Source organism: Schistocerca serialis, chromosome 6, assembly GCF_023864345.2.
Source record: "Schistocerca serialis cubense isolate TAMUIC-IGC-003099 chromosome 6, iqSchSeri2.2, whole genome shotgun sequence".
In the NCBI taxonomy this organism is placed as follows: Eukaryota; Metazoa; Arthropoda; class Insecta; order Orthoptera; family Acrididae; genus Schistocerca; species Schistocerca serialis.
In genome coordinates this window covers 359,623,427-359,645,964 of record NC_064643.1, presented here as the reverse complement: position 1 = coordinate 359,645,964, position 22,538 = coordinate 359,623,427, and the positions used below count along the sequence as shown (strand labels likewise).

The following is a 22,538-nucleotide window of genomic DNA, read 5'->3' as shown; positions in this document are numbered from 1 at the left end:
CAGAAAGACTTACCTTAGGGGGAAAAAAGGACGGGTATACACTCGGACACACACACATATCCATCCACACATTTACAGACACAAGCAGACATATTTAAAGACAAAGAGTTTGGGCAGAGATGTCAGTCGAGGCAGAAGTGCAGGGGCAAAGATGTTGTTGAGTGACAGGTGAGGTATGAGTGGCGCAACTTGAAATTAGCGGAGATTGAGGCCTGGTGGATAATGGGAAGAGAGGATATATTGAAGAGCAAGTTCCCATCTCCGGAGTTCGGATAGGTTGGTGTTAGTGGGAAGTATCCATATAACCGAGACGTTGTAACACTGTTCCAAGATGTGCTGGCCGTGCACCAAGGCATGTGTAGCCACAGGGTGATCCTCATTACCAACAAACACTGTCTGCCTGTGTCCATTCATGTGAATGGACAGTTTGTTGCTGGTCATTCCCACATAGAATGCGTCACAGTGTAGGCAGGTCAGTTGGTAGATCATGTGGGTGCTTTCACACGTGACTCTGCCTTTGATCGTGTACACCTTCCGGGTTACAGGACTGGAGTAGGTGGTGGTGGGGGGGTGCATGGGACAGGTTTTACACCGGGGGCGGTTACAAGGGTAGGAGCCAGAGGGTAGGGAAGGTGGTTTGGGGATTTCATAGGGATGAACTAACAGGTTACGAAGGTTAGGTGGACGGCGGAAAGACACTCTTGGTGGAGTGGGGAGGATTTCATGAAGGATGGATCTCATTTCAGGGCAGGATTTGAGGAAGTCGTATCCCTGCTGGAGAGCCACATTCAGAATCTGATCCAGACCCGGAAAGTATCCTGTCACAAGTGGGCCACTTTCGTGGTTCTTCTGTGGGAGGTTCTGGGTTTGAGAGGATGAGGAAGTGGCTCTGGTTATTTGCTTCTGTACCAGTTCGGGAGGGTAGTTGCGGGATGCGAAAGCTGTTTTCAGGTTGTTGGTGTAATGGTTCAGGGATTCAGGATTGGAGCAGATTCGTTTGCCACGAAGACCTAGGCTGTAGGGAAGGGACCGTTTGATGTGGAATGAGTGGCAGCTGCCATAATGGAGGTACTGTTGCTTGTTGGTGGGTTTGATGTGGACGGACGTGTGAAGCTGGCCATTGGCCTGATGGAGGTCAACGTCAAGGAAAGTGGCATGGGATTTGGAGTAGGACCAGGTGAATCTGAAGGAACCAAAGGAGTTGAGGTTGGAGAGGAAATTCTGGAGTTCTTCTTCACTGTGAGTCCAGATCATGAAGATATCATCAATAAATCTGTACCAAACTTAGGGTTTGCAGGCCTGGGTAACCAAGAAGGTTCCCTCTAAGCGACCCTTGAATAGGTTGGCATTTGAGGGGTCATCCTGGTACCCATGGCTGTTCCCTTTAATTGTTGGTATGTCTGGCCTTCAAAAGTGAAGAAGTTGTGGGTCAGGATAAAGCTGGCTAAGGTAATGAGGAAAGAGGTTTTAGGTAGGGTGGCAGGTGATCGCGTGAAAGGAAGTGCTCCATCGCAGTGAGGCCCTGGACGTGCGGAATATTTGTGTATAAAGAAGTGGCATCAATGGTTACAAGGATGGTTTCTGGGGGTAACAGATTGGGTAAGGATTCCAGGCGTTCGAGAAAGTGGTTGGTGTCTTGATGAAGGATGGGAGACTGCATGTAATGGGTTGAAGGTGGTGATCCACGTAGGCAGAGATACGCTCTGTGGGGGCTTGGTAACCAGCTACAGGGGGCTTGGTAACCAGCTGGCAGGGCGGCCAGGATGGTTGGGTTTATGAATTTTGGGAAGAAGGTAGAAGGTAGGGGGTGCGGGGTGTCGGTGGAGTCAGGAGGTTGATGGAGTCAGGTGAAAGGTTTTGTAGGGGGCCTAAGTATCTGAGGATTCCTTGAAGTTCCACCTGGACATCAGGAATGGGATTACCTTGGTAAACTTTGTATGTGGTGTTGTCTGAAAGCTGACACAGTCCCTCAGCCACATACTCCCGACGATCAAGTACCACGGTCGTGGAACCCTTGTCCGCCGGAAGAATGACAATGGATCGGTCAGCCTTCAGATCACGGATAGCTTGGGCTTCAGCAGTGGTGATGTTGGGAGTAGGATTAAGGTTTTTTTTGAGAAGGATTGAGAGGCAAGGCTGGAAGTCAGAAATTCCTGGAAGGTTTGGAGAGGGTGATTTTGAGGAAGAGGAGGTGGGTCCCGCTGTGACGGAGGACGGAACTGTTCCAGGCAGGGTTCAATTTTGATAGTGTCTTGGGGAGTTGGATCATTAGGAGTAGGATTAGGATCATTTTTCTTCGTGGCAAAGTGATACTTCCAGCAGAGAGTACGAGTGCAGGACAGTAAATCTTTGATGAGGGCTGTTTGGTTGAATGTGGGAGTGGGGCTGAATGTGAGGCCTTTGGATAGGACAGAGGTTTCGGATTGGGAGAGAGGTTTGGAGGAAAGGTTAACTACTGAATTAGGGTGTTGTGGTTCCAGATTGCATTGATTGGAATTTTGAGGTTTTGGAGGGAGTGGAGCTGGAAGTGGGAGATTGAGTAGATGGGAGAGACTGGGTTTGTGTGCAGTGAGAGGACGTTTGAGGTTTGCTGGAAAGGTTGTGAAGGGTGAGTGAGTTGCCTTTCCGGAGGTGGGAAACCAGGAGATTGGATAGTTTTTTGAGGTGGAGGGTGGCATGCTGTTCTAATTTGCGGTTGGCCTGTAGGAGGATGCTCTGAACAGCCGGTGTGGATGTGGGAGAGGAAAGATTGAGGACTTTTATTAAGGATAGGAGTTGACGGGTGTGTTCGTTGGCTGAGTTGATGTGTAGGTGAAGGATTAGGTAGGTGAGGGCAATGGATTGTTCAGTTTGGAACTGGTATAGGGACTGATGGAAAGAAGGGTTGCAGCCAGAGATGGGAACTTTAAGTGTGAGGCCTTTGGGGGTAATGCCAAATGTCAGACAAGCCTGAGAAAATAAAATATGCGAGCGTAATCTGGCTAGGGCGAGGGCATGTTTGCGGAGGGAATGTAAATAAAACTTAATGGGGTCGTTGTGGGGGTGTTGTGAGGGTGACATCGTATTAGAAGGTGGAAAGTGTAACATGAGGTTGAAATGAAAATGAAAAATAAAAATATATGGGGAGAGATAAAGGTGAACTAGAAAGCAACTGGAGATCTGGTATGAAAAAAGGCGAAAAAGTGTTGGTTAAGTTGATCCTGTGGTGAACTTGGGTTGGTAGAGAATGATGTGCATAAAAGTTAGGTGGTTGTGTTGCCGCTAGAACACGTTAAAGGATGGAGAAATTCGGGAAAATTTCGAAAAAACTACGTGTAAATGTATTAAAAAGAGTGGTGTTGTGGTGAAAGATTACGAAAATGGGGCTAACAATTGTCTGGCGAAGAAATAATGACGTTAAAACCTGTGTGGAGCGGCTAAAAATGATCAGTGATGTGCGAAAAACGGAAGTGGAAATAAAGCCAAAGTTATTAGAACTAGCCGAAATGGTTGTTTAATATGTGAAAGCAACTGTTTTTGAACTAGAAATGGTGGATTTTATAGCAGCGGTAGTGTTGAAAGCGGAAAATAATTTTTTTTGGTAATGGTTTGGAAGTGGGTTACGTATTATTGAGTATATATAGGCGGGATAAAATTGTATAGTAGATTACGGTAAAAAGGGGAAGGTGAATACAAAGTGAGACTACTGGTAAAAACAGAAAGAGAAAATAAGACGACAGGAAAGATTTCGAAATGCAACATCGACAATAACAAACGTAATTGTTGGGCTCAAATTAATGATATGATTATAATAGAGGGAAACATTCCATGTGGGAAAAATATATCTAAAAACAAAGATGATGTGACTTACCAAACGAAAGCGCTGGCACTTCGATAGACACACAAACAAACACAAATACACACACAAAATTCTAGCTTTCGCAACCAACGGTTGCTTTGTCAGGAAAGAGGGAAGTAGAGGGAAAGACGAAAGGATGTGGGTTTTAAAGGAGAGGGTAAGGAGTCATTCCAATCCCGGGAGCGGAAAGACTTACCTTAGGGGGAAAAAAAGGACGGGTATACACTCGCTCCCGCGCGCGCGCGCGCTCACACACACACACACACACACACACACACACACACACACACACACATCCATCCATCCATCCATCCATCCATCCATCCACACATATACAGACACAAGCAGACATATTAAAAGGCCTTTTAATATGTCTGCTTGTGTCTGTATATGTGTGGATGGATATGTGTGTGTGTGCAAAACAGGCTGAGTTAAATTTCTGCACAAGTTTAATACATGATCATTAAAATTATGATTTTCATCTACATGTATCCCCAGCAATTTTGTTGTTGCCACACTGTCTGTGGCCTTGTCACCCAACAACAATCAAGATTTACATTTTAACATATTTTCCCAGACTGCATATAATTTGTTCTATTTGCATTTAATGTCAACCGGTTTGCATTGAACCAAGTGTGGATATCCTTTATTGCATGATCAGTAGTTGTTTACGGCGTTTTCTTTGGTTCATCTGATATTAAATTTATTTTGTGGTTGGAGTAATCTGACCTCAGTCCTATTATCTGTGTTCTGTTTTGTATGTATGATTCAAACCACTTTTATCCTGTCCCATGAATACCTAATGCTTCCAGTTTTTCTAAAAGAATGCCATGATTGACAGTGTCAAAGGCTTTATAGAGATCTAAATTTATTCCAACTATACTGTTGTCTTTTTCTAGATTTTTGATTATTTGTTCAGTGTAGCACATTAGTGCTGTTTCTGTATTTTTACTTGCCTGGAAGCCATGCTGATTTCTATTTAGTAACTTATGGTCATTTAGATATTTGTTGATTCTGTGCTTCATCAATTTTTCTATTATTTTGGAAAATGCTGGCAGGAGGGATATTGGCCGATAGTTTTCTACGTTATGCTTGTCATCATTTTTTAATAATGGCTTCACTTTTGACATTTTCATCCTTTCCAGAAACACTACTTGACTAAGTGATAAGTTGGCTTGAGATTTGTGCAGCTGTCATTGTTGTGATATAAACGTGCACCTCATCTACTCCTGCTGGCATTTTAGGTTTCAAGCTTTTTATTACTTTGAACCTCATGTTCGTCTGTTGGATCTATCCTCATGCTACAAGCAGCTTTTGGAAATACAGGTTTTTTTTGGTTTGTAAATTTCGAGCTTAATGAAGTTGATGCATTTATGAAATAATTCTTGATGTAATTTGGCAAATCTTGTTTTTTTATATTGACGTTTTCTGTGTTTTTGAGAATGATATCCTAGTCTTCACATCTCTTTCCTGTTTCAGTCTTCACAATACCCCATATGGCTTTTGATTTGTTACCAAACTGTCTTATTAAGTTGTCATTACTCATAGATTTTCCCTTGGCAATTACTTTTCGATATACCCTCTTGTAATTCTTAACATATTTTATGAACTGTGGATCTGTCGATGCCTTCAGTTTTGTATTTAGTCTCTTTAGAGTTCTGATGCCAGCTGTGATCCAAGAACTTGGCTTTGTATTTTGATGCGATGTGATTTTTGACAGCTTCTTTAGAAAACAAATTACGAAATATCCTATGAAAATTGAAGGAAAAAGTGTTTCATTCATCATTCATATTTGGTAGGGAGAGCACTTCTGCCCAGGATTCACTAGTTAGGATATTTGTAAATTCTATACAGTTCTCAATGGAAAATTTTCTTTTATACGTGAAGTGCACTTTTTGGCATTGAAGGAATTTTGAGGACAAGAGCATTATGGTCTGATAACCCCAAATCAATATTTGTTACTTCTACTTCTATGGATTGTACATTTGAAGATATATTATCTATAAGACTGTTTGTATTATATGTTATTCTTGTGGGTTCATTTGTGTGTGGGAACAGATTGAAACTACATAATAGATTTAGGAAGTGATTTTTTAGCCTACTTTCACTCATATGATTATGTTGAAATCCCCACAGACAACTACAGTGTCTCTTTCAGTAAAAAGAATGTTAAGCATTGTTTCTACTTGATTAATGAATATGTCTATATCCCCAGTGGGTCGTCTGTAAATTGCTATGTAAACGGTAATGGGAATGTGATTGATTCACTATTTATTTTCACATTGCTAAGACAGGAACCATAGCACTAAAATCGGTGGATCAAGGTAGCCAACATTTGTGTGTATAACTACCAGGAACAAGCTGCTCACTCTATCACATGAGAGATATTTCATGGACAGTTCATATATCTACATCACATTCAACTTAATCATAACCACAGAAGAACCTTTGTGAAAGGTTTATCGCCCTGACTGCTAATCCATTGTTTGTATTCTCAGTCATTTTCATAAATTAATTACTATTTTCACAACCAGCATTTGTGGATAGACTAAAATCTATGTTAGGTACAAGAAGCAGTTTATGATTAATGGGTAAACTGGAAATGTAGTATATGTTTTTCCAGCATGTTTTACAGCTGCTGTCTGCAAGGACTTTATTAAAAACATTCTTACAGACTTGCTACAGGACTTACTGCTACAAATAAGGGGAAGGTCGTGTTTGCACAGTTGTGTCTGTATTGATAAAAGGATAGATGGAGGACCAGTTCCACAGCTTGCACCTGGACATTGGATTAGTATATGTTTAGCTGCCAAAAAGAAATTGACTTATGCAGTAGACATTCGTAATGTAGACACACTTCATTGTTCTGTCGTGGAAACCTGCAAAACCATTTGACACCATCTGAAAGTACAAAACTGTTGAAGCTGTAGTGGCTACTTGTTGACTTACTGCCCGTTGAGTTTTGTCTTGGGATCTTTGGTCAGTTTTTTTTATTTTTTTTATTTTTTTTTTACCACTGTCAGCCAAAAATGTTGAGGCAAAAGTGATAAGCAAAGCGTCACCATCTGGGAGTGTTTATAAGGGTGTAACAGTCCATGATCGGGCAAATACTTACACGTGTGAAAGCAAATTCAGTCTTTAGTACTCTTGTCTCTGTGCAAGAAACCCCCTCCCCTGTCCCTTAATGTTGTAATATCCTATGTAAAGAATGGTAAAAATGTTTCTTTCCTCTTAAGAGAGATAGTTGTCAGGATCGTATAATGAAGATGAAGAATGGAATATACATCATAAAAGTGAAAAGACATAGATGATATGCTTGGAACACTACTTATGTATGAGGTTTTTCAATAGATGTTAGAGTTGTCAGGCAGTCAGTTAATTCTGATTACTTGCAACTGGTATCAGATGTTTGCTGAATGTTCTTGTTTAAACTGTACGAATGGAGAAGAGAAGTGTGCACCACATAAATGATATTCAGACTTGACATATCTTTCTGGTCCCTAAAACTGTTAGCTAATCTCAGTATCATTTTCTCAGTAAGTAATCATACTTTCACTTAGTGTGCTGGTAGCAGCTCTGCAATTTATTTATTTATAGTTATTAAAGATAACAACCCATTTAAAAAAAGTTTTTTAATGTTACAGATTGCATGACTACTGTCCACCAGAATTCGTGTAAAGATCAGATTCAAGACTGTAGCAAACCAAAGATTTCTAAGGTAAAGTAACTGCTTTATTTGTGCTACCTTAGATTTAATGTGACCACCAAATAACGACAGCTACTTCTGAGTTGATCAAAAAACAAAGATTATGTAACTTACCAAATGAAAGTGTTGGTATGTTGATAGAGACACTAACAAACACAAACACTCACACAAAATTCAAGCTTTCACAACCCACGGTTGCTTCATCAGGAAAGACGGAAGGAGAGGGAAAGACGAAAGGATGTGTGTTTTAAGGGAGAGGGTAAGGAGTCATTCCAATCCCGTGAGTGGAAAGACTTACCTTAGGGGGGAAAAAGGACAGGTATCCACTCACGAGCGCGCGCGCGCGCGCCCACACACACACACACACACACACACACACACACACACACACACACACATCCGCACATATACAGACACAAGCAGACATATGTAAAGGCAAAGAGTTTCGGCAGAGATGTCAGTCGAGGCAGAAGTACAGAGGCAAAGATGTTGAATGACAGGTGAGGTATGAGCGGCGGCAACTTGAAATTAGCGGAGGTTGAGGCCTGGTGGGTAACGGGAAGAGAGGATATATCGAAGAGCAAGTTCCCATCTCCGGAGTTCGAATAGGTTGGTGTTAGTGGGAAGTATCCAGATAACCCGGACGGTGTAACACTGTGCCAAGATGTGCTGGTCGTGCAACAAGGCATGTTTAGCCACAGGGTGATCCTCATTACCAACAAACACTGTCTGCCTGTGTCCATTCATGTGAATGGACAGTTTGTTGCTGGTCATTCCCACATAGAAAGCTTCACAGTGTAGGCAGGTCAGTTGGTAAATCACGTGGGTGCTTTCACACGTGGCTCTGCCTTTGATTGTGTACACCTTCCGGTTTACAGGACTGGAGTAGGTGGTGGTGGGAGGGTGCATGGGACAGGTTTTACACCAGGGGCGGTTACAAGGGTAGGAGCCAAAGGGTAGGGAAGGTGATTTGGGGATTTCATAGGAATGAACCAAGAGATTACAAAGGTTAGGTGGGCGGCAGAAAGACACTCTTGGTGGAGTGGGGAGGATTTCGTGAAGGATGGATCTCATTTCAGGGCAGGATTTGAGGAAGTCGTAACCCTGCTGGAGAGCCACATTCAGAGTCTGATCCAGTCCCGGAAGGTATCCTGTCACAAGTGGGGCACTTTTGGGGTTCAAGACATGATGGGAAACGTATCTGTGAATGTGAGGTCTGTTTAGAAAATTTCAGATCTTTGCCCACAAAATTTTTCTAAACTTACCTTTTAGTTGTTGTACATGTTCTCACTCAAAATACTCTCCAACACAATTGACACTCTGTTTCCAACACCATTTCCACTTCTGAAAGCAGTCTTGGTATGCCTTTTGGTCGATCGAGCAAAGCGCCGCCAACGTATTTTCTTTTATCTTGTCTATTGTTGCAAAACTTTCTCCTTTCAATCGACTTTTCAACTTTGGAAATAAAAAAAGTCCACATGCACCAGGTCTTGAGAATACAGAGGATGAGGCAGCACAGTGATTTAGTTTTTTGTGCAATAGTCAAGCACCAACAAGGATGATTGTATGGGTGCATTATCGAGATGCAAGAACCATGAATTGTCTCGCCACATTTCAGGTCATTTAGTTCTCACATTTTCTCACAGTCGTCTTAACACATTCTGGTAGCACCATCAATTAATAGTTTGTACCTGTGGCATGAATTCATGATGAACTAGTCCTCCATAGTCAAAGAAAACTTGACATTTTCCCTGACCTGATGAGCTTTTTTTTGTCCTGGAAAATCTTCCCCTACCCACTGTGAAGATTGAACCTTGGTCTCAACATCACAACCATATACCCGTGCCTCATCACCAGTTAAGATTCTTAAAGGAACATCTCATTTTCATTTGTGTGATACAAAAGCTCTTCACAGATTGTGAAGTGAAGGTCTTTCTGGTCTTGACTCATGAACTGTGGGACAAGCTTTGCAATAACACAATGCATTCAAAGATTCTTGTCTGGATTTCATAACATGATCCAACATTCTTCAGCAATCTCTCTGACAGTCTTCAATTCACACACACAATTTTGGTGGTGTTCCTCATATGAGTGTCGTTGGTAAAAGTCGAATGAGGATCATCTTTAACTACCGTCTGGCCATTTTCAAACCATGTGAACCATTCATAGCACTCATCACTGTAGGCTTTCTGCATTATTTGATGTGTCTGTGTAAAGGTTTTCTTGAGTTTTACACAATATTTAAAGCAGAAGTGTTGTTCCTCTAACTCTGTCATTTTGAAATTCGCAAACTGTGTGACAAAAAATCTCTATTCAAACCAGTGCTAAACAATAACTAACAGACATACAACAGTGAAATATTTGGCAATTACACATTAGACACAGTTGCATTTTGCTCCAACACACCACTGGTGCAAAATTACGAATGTTCTGGCACTTTTTTAACAGACCTTGTATGTTGAGTTACTCTCTCTGGCATGGGTGCATTTTTTGTGAACATTATCTTCAGGTAATATGGCAGTCTAGATTTAACAGTAATTGTTGTGTGTAATATGACCATTTTAACTTTTATATTCACTACATCATTTTAACTTTGTTGACCCAAAAAGATAATTCAGTTAAAAAAACAATAAATTGAGACATAATTACGGGCGTGTACTTACTTAAGGGGGCAAAATATTTGATACTGCCAATAGGCATGTATAAGAACTATTCTCACTTAAAGAGCATGATAGAGGGATATGTTAGAGAAAGTTGTAACCACAGGTCAGGTCACTCAGATCCCAGGATGAGAGGAACTCAAATGTGCCGAGGATGAAGAGAGAGAAAGATGAAGTAGTAGGTGTCAAGCTGAGTAGGAAATGAAAGGTGGTTCATCGGTAATTGCAGAGCCTGCTTCAGTTCAGATGTGTTGAAGACAGAATGAGAAGAAAGATTAAGAGGGAGAGAAATAAAATGAAGGCTAAGAAATTTAAAGATGGGGTGTAACGCTCCTTCTCACAATATAGACTTGAATTTAGTTAAAGTTTCAGTTAAAAAATATTAATTATTTGCAATATCCATGTCTGCATTATCATCAATACTCCGCAAGTCACCTAATGGTGTATGACAGATGCTACTTCTGGTACCACTTTCTGAACCCCCTTCTTTGTTCCATTCATCAATGGCACGTGGGAAGAATGATTGTTGATAAACCCCTATATTATCTATAATTTCTCGAATTTTCTTGTTGGGGTCATTTCGTGAGACGTATGTCACTTCTACTAGTCATATCAGGTAAGGGTCCCAGCATCTTGAGCAATACTCAAGAATTGGCTAACAAGTGTTTTGTAAGCCACTTCATACATGGGTGAGCTACCTTTCCTAAAATTCTGTCTATGAATTTCACTCCAGCATTTACTTAATACCTACCATTTGTTTTACGTGGTCATTCCTCTTAAGGCTGCTCTGGACGGCCACTCCTAGATATTGTGATCCTATCACACTTCCTTGGGCTACTCCCGAAATCACCATTACATCTGTTGATCTTTCAGTTAAGAGCGACATAATGAGTTCTCTCTGCAAGAAAGTCCTGACTCCAATCACAAATCTGTACCAACACATGCTAAGCTCATATTTTTTTCACTAAACCCCAATACGGGACTGTGCCGGGTGCCATTCCGAAGCTAGGGACATGACACCAAATTGAGTGCTGATGTCTATAGCACTGTGGATCTCATGGAGGAAGAGAGTGAGCTGAGTTTCCTAAGATCTCTGTTTTCTATTCTTCACCGCTGAAACAAAATATATACACTATACAGTTTTTTTAGAGCTAAGTCTGTGATAGTTCGTAACACATCCTTGACACACACAAGTCTGTTCAGTCTACATGATAACTCCATAACATATTTTTATTTACTAACACACGAAGGAATTTGACAGTTTGCAGTGTCCAATTTTTTGTCCATATAGCATTTTTCACTTGTACATTGTACTGATTGTTTTGTGGTGTAATGAACAGTTTCTGTTTTTGCAAAGCTTAATTTCAAATTATTACTTTTGACCCTTACCTCCACTTCCCCAACTGTCTGCTCAGTGCAATGGATTAAGGCTTCATCAGTTTTACAGCAGACTATCGCTATTGAGTCATTTGCATAAAGGATGGTATTTGACTGAACCTGGCATGGCATATCAATGATGTAATACAAAAATAGTGTATTTTTATGGAACCACTGCATATTACTAAGCTTTTTTATAGTGTTACATGTAGTGCACTACTGTTTCCAAACCTTTGTGGTTTCCTTAAGAAGCTACAAAATTTGGCAACTCTCACTTAGGGAGATGAGTGTCTTGCACCTGTTACAGCATTTGCTTATCACTAATACTGCAGTTTTAGGAGATGAATATTTCTCTCTTCATGATGAAGAGGAAAATAAGAGTGTTTCACCTACAGCATTACACTGAAGAATCAGTAACAATAATTGAAAATAGTAAATTTTGTATTTACCCTTTCCATTGCGCTCTCATTATCAGAGGGAATGGAAAAATTGCCGAGAATTCTTCCGAGTTGTATGACTGTGGTCCATGGAACTCTTCTATCCATGACGTTTCATCCAAAGCTACGTTGGACCATCTTCAGAGATGTCCAACATAGCTTTGGACAAAATCTCAGGGATAGAAGAGTTCCATGGACCACCACCATACAACCCGGAAGAATTCTCGGCAGCTGAAATATCCGGCTTCATTGTATCAATAGAAAAAATCCTGACGCTAGGAGGTGGATGGTCATTGCCCACTTTTTCGTTTCGTTTTTTCCTTTCTCACTTTTTTTACCTGATGCTACTAGACAAAGCCTGCACATATATGACAAGATTGTCTCTTTGCAAGTATTGTCTTTCCACTTGTTTTATATTTCTTGTTTTACATTGTCTCATTCTTTGTAATTCAGGTAACATCGAAGTCACTATGAGCTGTATTTTGCATTAATATGTTATGATGTGTTGTATTCATTTGTAAATTTTCAGATCTCTGTCCAAGATATTTCTACTAAACTGAAGTAACTCTGGTTTATGTATCGTTTGTTTAATTCTCACACTTACAAGCAGCTCAAAATCCAAACATGTTTTGCACATGATTAAATGAATGTGCACTAGTTCAGGATGGTGATTGATGTTATGTGACCTCCCAATGAAGCTAAATGAGCTTCATTTTTAAACTTGGTTTTTTGTTGATGCTTTAAAGTTGTTATTGAAGCAGTTAACTAAATTACAAGAATATTATTTTATATTTCAGAATTCAGGAAAGGGCACCGCATTTCCTGCAGTTATGTCAACATCGAAGCTGTCAGGAAATAAGAGGGGCTCAAGTTCCACACAGAGCCAAAATCATCACAGTTCTTCCAGTAGTAGGTAAGTGGTGGATTTCTTCCTTGATCACTGTACCTGTAATACGTATGAGCCAGTTCATAGCTTGTAGTTGGTTTATGCATTAGGTGTTAATACAATGATCTGTTGAAGAAGATTAGAGCACCATTGCATATTTAGATTATTTTACTAGAGAATGGCTTTGTAATGAGAATATCATGGATCACACTGAAAGAAGGTGACAAACAAATATAGTTTCCAAGGACCATACCAGAATAGAGTAGCACTTGTAAAAAGTTGCATTGATGACTGTTGGAAACGACATACAGAATCAGATGAAATGCAGCGATGAAAATTCCATGATATTAACAATAAAACAAAAAGAGGAAAGATAACTATACATCTAAAGATGATGGCTGTGTGGTACAAAGAAACACTTAGTGTTACAGAGACATTACTATTTTTCAACTTGCTTCTCTTTTTCAAGATTAAGTACACTCCCTCACAGACATTAAACACACCAGCCACAGTGATGGTGGCCGTGGGTGGGTGTACTTTGGGGTGTAGTGTGTGAATGTAGGTAATTATACTAGCTCAATAATGTAGGAACACTCACTCACCCCCCGCCCTCCCCCCCTCAGCCCCCACCCCCCTCCTTTTTCAGTCACCCTAACAGATCAGGCATGGTCTCTACACAGGAAACTGAGTGTGTGTGGCATCGACCTGTCAGGTTTACACACACACACACACACACACACACACACACACACACACACACACAGCCCAACAGATTACATTCTGGGGTATAATATCAGTCCCATTCATCACACTGGATGGCATTTGTTTTTTACACCTCTGCTTCCATAGGACCAAATTGAAAGGGGGCCATCTCCAAGGTCATGGAATGAGCAGTACATGAAATTAACGTCAGAAATGTTAATAATAGATCAAATAAAATTTACATGAATCACATGCAGATGACGAGCTGCTGAGTAAAAACTAATATGATCAACAATTTAACAAAAGATTTGCTTAATTTTTGTCCAGGATCTCTTCAACAGAATAGAATGAGTGAGTGATGAGGAAATCCTTCAGTTTGGATTTGGAAATGTTTAGAATACTGCTAGAATGTTATATAGCATTAGTTAATGCTTTTTCATGGAAATATCCCCAAACTATCTTGCTTATAGACAGTAGTTATGTCCAATATAAGATGAAGAACAGAAAGATGGCTGAAACAGAAGTGAATAGCAGTGAAATTTTAAAGTTTGATTGGAATGCGTATTATAAGGATAAGCTAGTTGCCTGTGGTGGAAGAATTTCAGGGAAAACTTGTAGAAGGTCACACAAAAATTGTTTTGTCACTGTTATAGTATTAAGTGGTGATTACAGATAACCAGCTATGAATTGGGAGATGCAGGTAATTAGAGTGGGTGTTATGTACAGGGATTTGTGCAGTGATATTCCAAATGCGTAATCAGAAAATCAGTTTGAGCAGTTAGTCAGAGAATTAGCTTTGAGCGTAACATCTTAGATCTTCTGATTACAAACAGGCCAGAGTGTTTCAATTTGTTTAACGTGGAGTGGGAAATCATTGATCATAAGGTCATTAGAGCGTCACTGACAATGAGTGTCAATAGGGCTGTGAAGAAAGACAGCAACCTTCTGCTTAGTAAGTGCAACAAGAAACAGGTTTCGGATTACTTGGGGAGTCAACATCAAACATTTACCTCTGAGACTAATGTTGATTATAAGTGGACGAAGTTCAAGAGTATTGTACATGGTATTCTGACAGCTATGTGGCATGCAAAGTTACCAGGGATAAGTGTAAAAATAGCTTTGGGGATATCTTAAGGACTATTACTGTTCGTGACACAGGTTGATTTTTCTAAATGGGACAAACTGCGGGATACAGTCCCCGAAAGGATAAGGAGCAAAAATGACAAATGGATATGTGGCTGGAGATGTGGTACACCTGCTTGAAGGTGGAGATGAAAGATCTTCAACCGTGCCACCAATATCAGCACCAGGCACATGGCCGGCCAGCTTTGGATTAGCCAAACAACCATGTGGAATGTTTTGTGTGACAACAGTCACCATCCATATGACTTGTAACATGTGCAGCCCTTATTATCTATGGACATGCCTCTACTTTGGTGGTTTTGTCCCTGGTTCGTTGCACAGGCCACACAATGCTGGGATTTCCATCTTCCATCCTATTCACAGATTTCCTGGGGGCCATATCATCAACCTTTACAATGCCCGTCTGTGGGCTACAGAGAGTGTCTGGGGTGTGGTAGCAGTGAATCATCAGCACTGGTTCAGCCAATGTGTGGGTGGCAGTTATTGGTGACTGCCTCCCGGGAGCAGTCATTTTTCCACAATCACTCACAGATGAGGCATATCTGCACATCCTGTGGGGGGACCCTAGCTTCCCTGCTGAAAGACATGCCTTTGGTGGGTACAAAGGATAATGTGGCTACTACACATTAGTGCTCCAGCTCACTTCTCCATTTCTGTGTGGATGCATCTCGACATGTTCCCCAGCCAAAGGATTGAATAAGATAGTCTATTTGCATCACTCACCCACTGGACCTCTACCCTTTATATTTCTATCTTTGGGGGCACCTGTAAAAAAGTCATGAATGCAGAGGCCATCACATACCTGCTGACAATGGAACAGTGCAGTCGTGCTGCCTGTGACACAGTTTGATTGGAGGATGGCACTGCAGTGTCTTGTTCATTCAAGTTTAGAAGCCCATGGAGGCCGCTTGGAATACCACATCTAACAGCGGTCTCATCAAAGTGTATTGTGCACTGCATTGTACTGTATTGTGTGAAGCAATTAATAAATACCCTCTAGTGCAGACACCATGAATTTCAGCCATGTGTCTAAATGACATTTTTTGCTTCTTGCCCTGCCTGCAGTCTCTCGTCATTTAGCAAAATCACCCTGTATGTATTAAATGTCTTGTGGATAACAGTTGAAGCTTTGCGAGGCTCTTAACAGTTGATATCTTTCTGTATAGAGAAGTCTCATTGCTTGGAAGCTTTAGTTAACTGTGGGAAGACATGCGGAAGATTCCAATGCTTTGTATGAGATCAATATGTACCAATGCAACATATTGCGCATACATAGGCCAAAAGGGCCATTATTGTTTTATTACATGTTTGCTTAACAATCACTGAAAACACTTGCATTCATTAAATATCTGGGAATATGTAAATGAAGGAATTTAAAGTGGAATAACATAAAACTAAATTTAGAAAAAGAAAATGCTGGACTGAACTTTATTGGAAAAATCCTGACGAAGTTTAGTCCATCCAGGAAGAAGGTTCCTTGTTAAACTCATGTTGTAGCAGTACTTCGGTATTGCTACTTAAACTGGGATCTTTAGCTGGTAAAGTTAGTATATCAGATACAGAAGATCCTAAGGAGAGCAGCACAGTTTGTTGCAGTTTCAATTCATAAGTATGAAAACATTCCAGAGACACTCATTTAACTTCAGTGGCAAACACTGTAAGAGCAATGTTGTGCCAAGTTGTGTGACTTACTGCTAAAATTCAAAGAGTACATCAATTTACCGGAGATGATGAGTTGCAGATAGGCACAACAAAAAGACTGTCAGAAGGGCTATCAGCCAACAAGGCCTTTGTTGATGATAGAACACACACACACACACACACACACACACACACCTTCCTGCACATACACATGCTTGACCATAGTCTCTGGCTGCTGAAACAACACTGTGAGCAGCAGCACATCATGGGAGACACAACTATCCTGGGGCAGGGGGGGGAGAGATAGCAGGGTAGGGGTGGGGGACGAGAAAGTGCTACTTGCAGGAGTATACAGGGTGAGGTGAAGAGAGGGTCAAGCAGCTCAATGCAGTCGGGAGGTTAGACGGAAGGCAAGGGAGGTTTGCAGAATTACATTCCATCCTGGATGTTCTATTATTGAAAACTGTACATTCTTATAATATTTAACCAGCATATTGCTTCATCATGCATACATCACACAGACATTTATTAAGTCATTCTTCCATGCATCATTTGTTTCTGAAACAGAGAGACAGTGATAGTGTTGCATAATGCGCCATCTGCCACAATTGTAAAATATAAGTTAGATGTAGATAGCTAGTAATATATCTGTGATATTGTGTGTCTCTATGTGCCACATTTGAATCAGTTTCAGGTAACTCAGTTATTTTCCTCATTTTTCTTAGTGATTCTGATTAGTGCACTGGATTAACAGAAACTGATCTGGATGTTGTTTTGTATCTTTCTTCCTACATATTCAAACAAATACTGAGCTCATTTCGGTCATAAATAAGTATAAAGGAGCAGAGGCCGTAAAATTCATAAGTAGATGCAATACAGTTTTTTACTTCCTAAAATAATAACTAATTGTGATGACAAAAATTAAATGGAATGAGCAAATGTATGGAACCCAATGAGATTACTGCATTAAAAAAATGCTTATTAAAGTCTCAGAATTTAATGGATCATAAGCTGGGAAATATTTTGTAAGTCTCGCTCACCTCAGCTTGTACCGTCTTCAAATTTTGTAGTCCTGTTGGCCTCAGTTGTGTATAATATAATAGTATGTTGATAATTTTTACTTTTGGAGCATCTAATGACAACTAAATGAAACACAATTTTTATTCCATGCTTGTTTCAGCATTATTCTTTGCAAGGTATCTTCAGTGGCTGCAATATGTACATGTATACTATTTGAATATAATAGAGGGAAACATTCCACGTGGGAAAAATATATCTAAACACAAAGATGATGTAACTTACCAAATGAAAGTGTTGGCATGTTGATAGACACACAAGCAAACACAAATACACTCACAAAATTCAAGCTTTCGCAACCAACGGTTGCTTCATCAGGAAAGAGGGAAGGAGAGGGAAAGACGAAAGAATGTGGGTTTTAAGGGAGAGGGTAAGGAGTCATTCCAATCCCGGGAGCGGAAAGACTTACCTTAGGGGGAAAAAAGGACAGGTATACACTCGCGCGCGCACACACACACACACACATATCCATCCGCACATATACAGACACAAACTTGTCTGCTTGTGTCTGTATATGTGCGGATGGATATGTGTGTGTGTCTGCTTGTGTCTGTATATGTGTGGATGGATATGTGTGTGTGTGCGCGAGTGTATACCTGTCCTTTTTTCCCCCTAAAGTAAGTCTTTCCGCTCCCGGGATTGGAATGACTCCTTACCCTCTCCCTTAAAACCCACATCCTTCCCTCTTTCCTGATGAATGGTTGCGAAAGCTTGAATTCTGTGTGTGTGTGTTTGTGTTTGTTTATGTGTCTGTCAACATGCCAACGCTTTCGTTTGGGAAGTTACATCATCTTTGTTTTTACATATATACTATTTAGTAGATATAAACAGTTCTGTCAATTTGCTTTTCTGTGATGGAGTGATAATTTAAAGCTCTAGTTACAGGTTTCACCAATGTTCTGCCTATTGTGGTCTTGTTCCATGTTCGGCACTGTTCTTCTTATAAATGGCATTTGAAATTTTAATTTTCAAACTTTACAACAGTAGGAACTGAACTCTTCTTTTGATGTTATGTTTTGGTTGGTGTTGCCAACTGTCAAAAATTATGTTTCATTCAGTTGTAAATAGATGCTCCAAAAGTAAAAATTATCAGCGTACCATAATCTCAGCTTGTATATTTTATTTTCTTAGAATTACTTGCCTAATTGCTTATTTTGTCTTATTGATGACTTTCTCCATGCCTCACTGTAAATAAAATAAGATTGTATCCTTTTCTTTATATGTTCAGTTCTTTTAGGTGTATAAATGATACTAACACTGTCACTGTTCACTTTTTCACAATTTGCACACCAGGCAGTTACATTGTTCGGAAATGAGATGGCTTGTATCTCACCTAGCACTTCTTTGCAACCAAAGCAGTATCACTGGTTTCAAAGAAATCCATTTTGCAACTGTCACTTTAACATCTATAGAAAAACACAAAATATATAACATGGGAGCATGATATAAAATAGGAAATGAAATTTTAGTCAATTAATTTTCATCTTATTGTTATTGCTGTTATTTATAACAGTCATTTGGTTTTATGCAATGAAAATAAAATGTAAGAATTTTACTAATTGTTACTTGGGAAAAAATTGTTCCCTGAGAAGATAAGTTGCAATTTATGCTGAGGTGACAAATGCCGTGGGATAGTTATATGCACATATAGAGATAATGGTATACTGCAAACACAAAGTGTAAAAATGCAGTGCATTGCTGTAATCTGTACTGAGGTGATTAATGTGGAAAGGTTTCTGATGTGATTATGGCCGCATAATGGGAATTAACGGACTTTGAACACTGAATGGTAGTTCGAGTTACATGCATGAGACGTTCGATTTCAGAAATTGTTAGGGAATTCAATATTCCAGGGTACAAAGTGTCAAGAGTATGCCAAGAATATCAGTAGAGGCATTACCTCTCACTATGGACAATGCAGTGGCCAGTGGCCTTCACTTAATGACTGAGAAAAGCAGTATCTGCACAGAGTTGTCAGTGCTAACAGAAAAGCAACACTTCATGAAGCAACTGCAGAAATCAGTGTGGGATGTATGACAGACATATCCTTTAGGACAGTGCAGTGAAATTTGGCATTATTAGGATATGGCAGGAGATGACCGAAGCGAGTGTCTTTGCAAACAACACTGCATCGCCTGCAATGGCTCTCATGGGTTCATGACCATATCAGGTGGAGCCTAGACGACTAGAAACCATGACCATATCAGGTGGAGCCTAGACGACTAGAAACCATGACTGGCGGATGAATCCTAATTTCAGTTGATGAGAGCTGATGGTAGGGTTCGAATGTGGCACAGACCCTACAAAGCCATGGTCCCTACATGAATGGACTGGTTCCTCTGGTCCATCTGAAGCTACTTGGAGACAATTTGCAGCTGTTCATTTAGTTCATATTACCAAACAACAATGGAATTTATTTAGGTGATAATTCTCCATGTCACTGGATCACAATTGTTGACGAGTTGTTTGTTAGAACCCTCTGAACAATGAGAGTTAATGATTTGGCCACCCATTACAACATTTATGGAACATAATGAAGAGGTTAGTTCATGCACAAAATACTGCACTGGCATAAGTTTCGCAGTTGTGGACTGTTATAGAGGCAGCAAGGCTGAACATTTCTGTAGGTGACTTCCAATGGCTTGTTGAGTCTGTGCCACGTGCAGTTGCTGCACTATGCTGGGCAAAAGGACCTCCGATTCGATATTAGATGGTATCTCATGACTTTTGTCATCTCATTTTATGTTTGTAGTGAGAGTGGTGGGCTTCTCATTAAGGTGTTTTTTTTTTTTTTTTTTAATAGTAGTGAAGAGAACAATAAATCAGTTACTTGTATAAAAATCATATGTATTAAAGTACTGTGCATGCAGAGATTCTAGAATGAAGGATTTGTTGGTAAAAGTACACAAGATAAAACAGGGATCAAAAGGATTGTAGCTGAAGAACATCTGTATCAAGGTTTGATTTATAAAATAAAGCAGGAATCTTAATGACACTTCTTTTGATTGTATGGATACGTGCACTTTTGTTCCTGGACAGCTAAAACTAAATAGTGTAGCTCTAACTGAGAAATGGAGATTTGCTATTCTGGGATACTCAAGCTCATAGTTTTATGGTTGTGTATACCAGGAATTAAGTTTACCTACTACTTTTGGAATATTTCTACACTTTTTTGTTTTAAATTTGTGTACCTGATATATTGAAGATAATGTTTACATTAAACGTTTTGGTTCTTGGTTTTATTTCATGACCTTCTTAGGGTTTAATCTCATTCTCTTCTATTTTAAATGTTACCAGTTTCTCATTATTTTTAATTTATTTGAGAAGGGATATACAGAATACTTATGTAAATACCACAGTCTGTCCAAATAAATTGCAAATATAATCAGTAATCTTTGAAATTGGTAGTGTTCTTAAAACTCTTCATGATAAATTTATTTTTAAAAATTTTACAGCAGAACACATGTTAATTTTGCAGAATTGAATAATTTGTCTATTTGTGGATATGTGCCTGTTACTCTATAGGACCTTTAGTTAATTTAAAATGATTATTTTCATACACAGTTTGTGTGTGGGCATTTTCTCATTGTGCACTAAGGAGTTTCTTTTTTTTATTTTTTACTCACAGTCTAAGTATACATAATAAGGCACACCATAGAAGCATGTGTAAAGTTTTCATTTAAGATTTATGTTATACGACTGCCATTCAGGAAGTATTGAACGCTTATTTTATTGTTTTCCTCCCTGCTTTGCCTTTTTGTATGAATTAAGCATGAATTAAATTGATACAAGATTCAGAATTAGATCAAAACTATGTATGACTACTTGGACTAAAACAATGAGTGTGTGTGTGTGTGTGTGTGTGTGTGTGTGTGTGTGTGTGTGTGTGTGTGTGCAAATTGTGAAAGCAATTGAAAAAGATAACTTAGTTTTCTTTTGGAACTAAATTTTCACTTTTTGGGGATAGAAAAAATAAAGTTTAGATATAATGAAGGAAAAGATGTCACCTTTGGTATCTTTTCACAGTTCCTTAACCCCCCTCCCTTTGTCCCTCTCCTCTCCCATTTACTATTTAGATCATGAGGTTGCGCCTTTGTGTAAGAAACTAACACATTATTTCTGTGGTGTAGTTGCACTGTCAAATGTTTGCATTTGGTGACATTATATTGTTCTTGATGTAATATTGTAGCAGCATGTGTTTTATTTCTAAAGTTGATTTCAGTGATTTGGTAAAGCTTTTATTTGTAAAGAAGGCATGTTCATTAATCTGACATTGTCCAGGATGTCAGTAATGTGAATATTAATTGTTTAATGCAACTGTGATTCACATTGTTAAACTGTAGATTCCTGTTTTTTTATGGCATTCAAGGTATTGTGTACACACACACACACACACTTAAGAAATTATGATTTTTTTTAGCCAACCCAAGTGAAGTTTTTGTACCTTGAAGGACAGTAGTCCAGTTTGAAATTATTTGAGAGCTGCAGTGCATGCACTTTCACTTTATTATTTCACACTCAGTTTCAGAACGCGAGAATAATAGTTAGTACAAAAGGTTCTTCTTAGTTCTGCAATTCAAATTTCTCCTGAGTTCAAGAACAGCTCGGGTTTCCTTCTATAACACGATACAGTGCAATTCTAACTTCCCTTCCAGGTGCACACTTTGCTAGACTGAATTGTATAAAAGCAATGTGTTGATGACTCAGGAAATGTTGATCCTTTAAAAAATACCTGATTGCTCAGTTTAAGGTTAAACGGTTGGTGACTAGGCCATCAGTCAGAACATATTTATTGTGTTTGCCAGTGTAGAAGGAAAAAGGGATTTTGGGGGGAAGGCATTACTGTTGCTGCAGTGCTGTGGTGGTGACTTGCTCTGAAAAGATACACTGTATTATTTTTTGTTTTTGTTATTGAACTTTGTAATGGAATTGAATTGTCGCAATCTGTCTAATCAAATGCAGTGGCATAATGTATCTTACTCAACCTGTGCTTGACTGTTACACGAATAGCCAGTTTCAGATCTGACGACATCCCACTCAAAAGGCATACCAGTCTGTTTAGTTCACCATG

At 39.6% G+C, this 22,538-nt stretch overlaps 1 protein-coding gene across 1 annotated transcript in view; it reads left to right on the top strand.

Moving 5' to 3' along the window:
* Nucleotides 1-22,538, top strand: part of LOC126484567 (rho guanine nucleotide exchange factor 18) — a 637,896-nt gene that overhangs the window by 387,529 nt on the left and 227,829 nt on the right. The window contains exons 12-13 of the mRNA XM_050108129.1: nucleotides 7,483-7,556; nucleotides 12,816-12,931. Coding sequence (XP_049964086.1) covers nucleotides 7,483-7,556; nucleotides 12,816-12,931 — 190 coding nt within the window. The remainder of the gene's footprint in view (nucleotides 1-7,482; nucleotides 7,557-12,815; nucleotides 12,932-22,538) is intronic.